General features: G+C 41.6%; 1 protein-coding gene across 1 annotated transcript in view; it reads right to left on the reverse strand.

Annotated features, from left to right (window-relative positions):
* Positions 1-7,434, reverse strand: part of LOC134789374 (DENN domain-containing protein 5B) — a 67,923-nt gene extending 60,489 nt beyond the window's left edge. Inside the window, exons 1-8 of the mRNA XM_063760005.1 lie at positions 7,086-7,434; positions 6,897-7,006; positions 6,397-6,567; positions 4,960-5,195; positions 4,039-4,183; positions 3,277-3,421; positions 2,802-2,936; positions 2,211-2,389 (exon numbers count right to left, since the gene is read on the reverse strand). Coding sequence (XP_063616075.1) covers positions 2,211-2,389; positions 2,802-2,936; positions 3,277-3,421; positions 4,039-4,183; positions 4,960-5,195; positions 6,397-6,567; positions 6,897-7,006; positions 7,086-7,191 — 1,227 coding nt within the window. The 5' untranslated portion in view covers positions 7,192-7,434. The remainder of the gene's footprint in view (positions 1-2,210; positions 2,390-2,801; positions 2,937-3,276; positions 3,422-4,038; positions 4,184-4,959; positions 5,196-6,396; positions 6,568-6,896; positions 7,007-7,085) is intronic.
* Between the last annotated feature and the right edge of the window lie 305 nt (positions 7,435-7,739).

Genomic DNA, 7,739 nt, shown 5'->3' on the forward strand with positions numbered 1-7,739 from the left:
GCTATCACAGATCACGAGATACAGCCTGGTGACAGACGGACGGACGGACGGACGGACGGACAGCGGAGTCTTAGTAATAGGGTCCCGTTTTACCCTTTGGGTACGGAACCCTAATTAAGGTTCTAAACTAGGGACGAGTAAGTTCAAAATTAAAAATAGTAGACTATATAGAATATAGGACAGTAGGGACACCTACTTCCATTCATATACAGAGTCATTTTTGGACCGTTAGCCATATTGTGCGAGGTGATTAGGTAGGTCATACTGAACAACTTTTTATATGGGACCAACCTCGAAATCCCAAAAAAAATTTTGCCTTCCCATAGAAAACGTCGACATCCACTCGACCAAAATGTATGAAACGGCCAAAAAAAATTTTGTTATTTCGGAGTTGGTCCCATACAAAAAGTTGTTCAGTATGGCCTACCTAATCACCTCGCACAATATGGCATACGGTCCAAAAATGACCCTGTATTGTATAGTTGGTTAAATATGTTATATTAACACATGTGTTAAAACTGTTATAAATAATTAAAAAAAAAATCGTACGCTAAACGAGTTCATCTGAAGTCAACATTCAATACTAGACCTTGCATACCCAGAGCTAGAGCATTGATTAGCTCAAACTGTTTCGGATCCGTTCGGGCCGGTCTTAAGTACCCGTGTAAACGGAGATACGTATCTGAGAAACGTTTCTTGGGAACGGTTCTTGGATACGTATCCGGATCTCGGCGGTTCCGTGTAAACCGTGTTCTTAGCACCGCCGGTCTTAAGAACACGGGTATTCGTTTCGGCGTGTAACACGGATACCGGGAGCCCTAGTCGGGTCTGTCGATGTCGACGAGACACAAGGCCGCCTGTCCTAACTTGCCTGATGTTTGTCCAGGATGTGGTTGAGCTCCTCTATGAAGGCCGTCCGGTGCGGGAAGACGGGCAGCTCCTCGGGCAGCTGTATGTCGGGTCTGTCGATGTCGACGAGACACAAGGCCGCCTGTCCTAACTTGCCTGATGTTTGTCCAGGATGTGGTTGAGCTCCTCTATGAAGGCCGTCCGGTGCGGGAAGACGGGCAGCTCCTCGGGCAGCTGTATGTCGGGTTTGTCGATGTCGACGAGACACAAGGCCGCCTGTCCTAACTTGCCTGATGTTTGTCCAGGATGTGGTTGAGCTCCTCTATGAAGGCCGCCCGGTGCGGGAAGACGGGCAGCTCCTCGGGCAGCTGTATGTCGGGTTTGTCGGTGTCGACGAGACACAAGGCCGCCTGTACAACTTAACTGATGTTTGTCCAGGATGTGGTTGAGCTCCTCTATGAAGGCCGTCCGGTGCGGGAAGACGGGCAGCTCCTCGGGCAGCTGTATGTCGGGTTTGTCGGTGTCGACGAAACACAAGGCCGCCTGTCCTAACTTGCCTGATGTTTGTCCAGGATGTGGTTGAGCTCCTCTATGAAGGCCGTCCGGTGCGGGAAGACGGGCAGCTCCTCGGACAGCTGTATGTCGGGTTTGTCGATGTCGACGAGACACAAGGCCGCCTGTCCTAACTTGCCTGATGTTTGTCCAGGATGTGGTTGAGCTCCTCTATGAAGGCCGTCCGGTGCGGGAAGACGGGCAGCTCCTCGGGCAGCTGTATGTCGGGTTTGTCGATGTCGACGAGACACAAGGCCGCCTGTCCTAACTTGCCTGATGTTTGTCCAAGATGTGGTTGAGCTCCTCTATGAAGGCCGTCCGGTGCGGGAAGACGGGCAGCTCCTCGGGCAGCTGTATGTCGGGTTTGTCGATGTCGACGAGACACAAGGCCGCCTGTCCTAACTTGCCTGATGTTTGTCCAGGATTTGGTTGAGCTCCTCTATGAAGGCCGTCCGGTGCGGGAAGACGGGCAGCTCCTCGGGCAGATGTATGTCGGGTCTGTCGATGTCGACGAGACACAAGGCCGCCTGTCCTAACTTGCCTGATGTTTGTCCAGGATGTGGTTGAGCTCCTCTATGAAGGCCGTCCGGTGCAGGAAGACGGGCAGCTTCTCGGGCGGCTGTATGTCGGGTTTGTCGATGTCGACGAGACACAAGGCCGCCTGTCCTAACTTGCCTGATGTTTGTCCAGGATTTGGTTGAGCTCCTCTATGAAGGCCGTCCGGTGCGGGAAGACGGGCAGCTCCTCGGGCAGCTGTATGTCGGGTCTGTCGATGTCGACGAGACACAAGGCCGCCTGTCCTAACTTGCCTGATGTTTGTCCAGGATGTGGTTGAGCTCCTCTATGAAGGCCGTCCGGTGCGGGAAGACTGGCAGCTCCTCGGGCAGCTGTATGTCGGGTTTGTCGATGTCGACGAGACACAAGGCCGCCTCGGAGCCGAGCGCGATGTTCCGCGCGCCGCTGACGGCCGCGCTGTCCGCGTGGAGACCTGTGGAATATTATACTAATATATCTATTTAATAATATATAAATTCTGCCTCGCTAGCATATTGCGACATGATGCGGAGTCAAAGCCTTTTCCTTACTGCACACATTGCTGGACTCAAGTGCAATTTATTTTACTGATTGTGTGTATATAATTTTGTCTGTTATTGTTATCCTTTTCTTTTTCTTTGTAATTAATTTTTTGTCCTGTGTATATGTGCTTTATCGAATAAATGACCTTTCTTTCTTCTTCTTCTTATTTTCCAGGGGCTCAAGGTTAAGCAAAGACTTTCGGCAATCGTGCACTCTCGCATTCTAAGCTACATCGGCCACGTTTCGACCTGCAATATTACCTGATTCTTACATACGTTAATACGACAATTTTCTTTGGCCATTGTATTAATACCGATACTGACCCATGACGAAGGGCACCGGCGCATCGAGGAAGTGGTAGAGCGGCGCGGGCAGGATGGGCACGTACACGTGCGCCCACGTGAACGGCAGCAGCAGCGACACCATGCACTCCGCCACTAGCATCAGCTTACTGTAATCTGCAATGATTAATACATCAATATTATACGTAAATCTTACACTACCTACATCCACATATGCAAGTAATGATACAAATAAACGTACATAAAAATAATTTAAAAGTGGAAAATTTCGCTGCCTCGGAACTCGACTCTGGATCACTAGCCAATTGCTCTGCCTATAATTCCCCTAGTTTCAGAGTTAATACCAATTAAAAAAAAAACAAGTTATTATTTTTACATAGTGCAAAACGCCTTTTTGAAGTAACACTTTGCAAAAACTAGGTTTTCCTTCTTTCGGCCTCAGAAATGCGTGGTTAAAATCTTTCGGGTTACTCGTGAACACCGTGTATATACTTACCACTGGATCTAATAAGCACCTGGTGCTCTAACAGCACGCACGTAAACAGCTGGACCACACATTCAACTCCTAACGTAGAGAACATCACTCGAAGCGGATAGTCTAGCAACGGCAGCTCTTCGGGTAAATTTGGCATTCGTATCACCTGGAACAACACTTCATTCTGTAATGTATGTCAAGACAATTCATGCTTCAAATTTTACAGACATAGATGGCGCTGTAAGACTCCGTACATTAAATAGTTGGTCAACCCAATTTGTTAGTCACTAAGAACCAGGAAAACTATACTCAACCTTTTCTTTTGGGTGCTAGTACTAGTGTAAGACAAAGATAGTATGATTCTCTCTGTTTATGATTGAAATGAGACAGTCCTTTTTGACAAACTATAGCTCTCGCGTTGAATGATGGTCGCTATGATAGTTCCTTCAAGTCTCTTTTGGTTAGGCCTAATTAAAAAAAATAATTGAGAACTGACCACCACCAAGATGGAAATGTTGTCACGTAGAGTGATATAATATTTTAAACTTTCGCGTTTTGAACACCTTCATTTACCGACGTTTCGACACAGGTTTCACAGGTTAGGACCTGTGTCGAAACGTCGGTAAATCAAGGTAATTGAATAAAATTCGCGTTAGACCCGTCTATAAATGTGAGTTAATATGTAGAGTGATGGTGGAAAGAAGCTTGGATCTATTTGTTACATTACATACCTCATGTTTTTTATGGCATACAATTAATTAGATAAATAAGCAGGCTACTCACAACAGGCACTGGCTCTAAGTGTGGTTCCGCTGGTGGCAGATACAGGCGCAGGGCCTGTCCGGGCAAGGGCACTGGCACTTCATACAGAAGGTTGTAAACATATGACTCCGGACTGAGACCCGGTCCGGGCTGTCTAGGCAGTGATCTGAAATTAAAGAACCTTCAGTTTTTTCTTTCGTCAACTGGTTACTCAGTCGAATTTTTAAAAGATGGCATGTGGATTCTACTTTACCAAGGTCCCAACCTCGACTAATTGTTCGACACACACACCGAGAGAAATGTCTACTCACTTTAGTAACATTTTGAGTAATTTAATTTTAATGTTTGGAACAATGTAAAGATCACATTTAAGAGAAGCAACTTGGATCAAGCTTGCAGCTTGATTTGGCATGGTGCAGAAAAGCCATAATTAGTATACACGGTGTAACATGAGGAAACCGAATAATTTTAACCACGCATTTCTGAGGTCAAAAGAAGGAAAAAATGTAATATGAGTTTAGGTCAATTTCGCCAAAAAAAAAATTTTTTTTGTTTTGTTTTTTAATTTTTTTGAATGTATTTGTACATAAAAAAATAAATGTTATTGGTAAACTTGTCACTTAAAATTGATTTTTACAATTTTTTTTCGTAAAACCTACTTTTTGCAAAGTGTTACTTGTCACTTTTTGACATCTATCAATAAGGATATTTAGACTACGTCCCATAGCAGCATCATCACCATCAAAAAGGCCTTTTACACTATGTAACAATAAAAACTTGTTTTTTTTTTTTAATTAATATTATCTCTGAAACTAGGCGAATTTCAAAAAAGTTTATAGGACATTTTTGTCTCTAAATATGATCAGGAACACGCTGTTAAAATTATTCGGTTTCCTCATGTTACACCGTGTATAACATTCTTATAAAATGATTAGTCCTTACCTATATAAATTCTCTAAAAACAACTGCGCTACCCTCACATATGGGTATTGGCATATTAGAGCTATACTTTTGGCTACATAAAGTTTATCTTTGGTTACGTCGTAATAGGTGAGGGCAGCGCCCGAGTGTGGGGCCAGTTTGAAGGACCTGGGCAAGGATCGAGAGCTCTCTTTCCCATTGTTTTTTCTGTGGCCGGGTGGGGTCTGTCCACTAGATAACTCGGTGATATACATTGCCTGTAGATATTTTAATGCAGTAAATATTTTAGTGAGGTAAAAACACACATGTTACAATAACAACCTGTAGTTGGATTTCTCTGAGGCGATTTTTTGGGCTTAAACCCTTAATCTATTAAATAAAAGGTTTTATTTCTTTTATGCAGCAGTCTGCTACTGAATTTGCCATGAGTGAACTGGTACAAACTCGTTTAAAAGGCAATTTTACCATCATAAGGACCGTATCGTTAATTATAGGGACAACTTTACTTAGCCGTTTTTTTTTGGTATTATATTTTTATTTCAAAATTACGCATGTGTTAATTAGTGCTTTCATAAGGAACACATTTCGTCCTGGGACCTCGACGTAAAGTATATGGTTTGGACATAATTTACCCAATCCTCTCGAGTAACAATTACGACTGCTGACAAATACTACAAGAAAATTTGCGGTTTGCGAACAAGACATTATCACACAAAAAAAAATCGTACTATGCAAATAGCAATTACACTTGATTTGTATAGCGAAACATCTGGACATAGTCTAAGCATTTCTTTTCGTTAAAAAAAAGTTTAGGATCTGTGCATGGTGGCCTTTTAGAGAATATGGCATGTTGCTTACGACAACTCTGACTTTGACATTTAATATAACTATCATGGAGCATTTCTATCGGCCTGCTCTAGCGATGGATCAAAGCCATGAATGTCCATTAGGCTTTGGTTTTTAGCTTATTCTTCTAGCTGTCTCCGTCATTTCGCTTTCATTAGAAATTGAAGGGATTCCAAAACGTGGGGTGAAAAATCGTTTTTATGTATAAATAAAAATTCACCACATTTATTCCGCAGCTGCTCAATTGAACAATCATGAAGAGGACACTTAGATAACATGTTTTGGCAGCCTATTAACCTGTTGTTACTTTAAATTGTACCAAAGAGTCCATGAAATAGTCGTGCATTTGCCATACGGTATTAAAAGCATCATAAAGTCCCTAAAATAAAATAAAATGTCAAACCTTCTTAAATCAGATATAGCTTAAAAATACCCTCAGATCAAACTGTTAGAACATAGTAATACAAAATAATACACATGCCAACAGTTAGACCAGGTTTTATCTATTCTGTCCCTATACTTAACAATACGGTCTTTATTTACAAACTGGTAACATTTTTGTGATAAAAAAATTCTTTCTTATACTAAATATAAAAACAGTAAAAGACATACCTGTAAAGTATGCATGGCACTGCAGATATTTCTGTTCCTAACTTCCTCATAGAAGATAAGACTAAAGCCATAGTAGCGGGAAGCATTCTCTCTGGTCACAACAAAACTGTGGAACTTTGCCTCTAGTGAATGTTTCTGTGTCCTGAACTGGAGGCCAGCAGGCAGGCAGAGCTGGAAAGATAATGTGAAGACAATTCAGAGTCAAATATGAACATATTAAATTAAACATGAATGAAGTTTTACATTTGACAAGATGCTTTGAACAGAAACTGTTGGAGGCAGATCATCCGCTCCAGATGCAACCCTGATATTGACCACCATCCCCATACATGAGGGACCGACCAAAGAGAGAAGTTTTAGATGATATTTTTATACATTAAATGTTTTATAAAAGTTTTACTTTGGCTAGTTATACTTTATTCTATAACAAAAACATCTACTAAAAATATTATATAATTTTATAACAAGAATGTATAAGAATAATATATAATTTTGCTCACCATACAAACAGCATGTTCATCAAATGGATTACTTTGAACATTGTCAGGGTAGTGAGCTAATATTTTCCCCTTATATGAGCGGTCCAAAGGAGATACATGCAAGTTGTCCCCTAAAACAAAGACATCATCTGTTAGGTTTTGGACTCACAATAAAACAACATTCAAAACATATGGTGTTTTACTACTGACCACAAAGCCTGTCAGGTTCCAAGCCAGAATCAAAATCTAGCCCACATATAGCAAAATAATCTGCAAAACGACATCCGACTGATAAATCAGAGACAGACATATTCATATCGACCCGTTATTTACTATACGAGGCACTTTCTCTTCTAGTCTCTAATAAGATGTTATTTTCCAGCATCTTATTAATGCTTGGCGGGCAAAGATTGTAAAATATCATTCTTGGTTTTGCACATCTTCATTCCACACAGACTTAACATAACAAAACACAATACATTTTTACAACAAAGTTATATTTACGCGAAGACTCGAAACGTAAATGAGTTTTTTATTTTATACGTCAATACGTCATTTTTTTCGTTTAGGGATGCCCATTGCTTGTGCAAGTGAATGAAATGAATGAATCGATATGTTGGTGTTTCAATGATTAAATCGACATCGAAATTAAAAACAAGAAAGGGCTTTACAGAAGAAATATCAATTTCTCGCTCTCACTTATGCTGGCTACATACGTAACGATAAATCGTAGCGATTAAACTGTGCAGTCCGATTTGCGCAGTTTGATCTGCCGTATGTACGACAAATCGTTGTCGATTATCGTTGATCGGTGGCAGTTGCAAATTATATTAGAAAAATCGTTGTCGATGCGTTTGCACAGTT

Source organism: Cydia splendana, chromosome 3, assembly GCF_910591565.1.
Source record: "Cydia splendana chromosome 3, ilCydSple1.2, whole genome shotgun sequence".
Taxonomy (NCBI): domain Eukaryota; kingdom Metazoa; phylum Arthropoda; class Insecta; order Lepidoptera; family Tortricidae; genus Cydia; species Cydia splendana.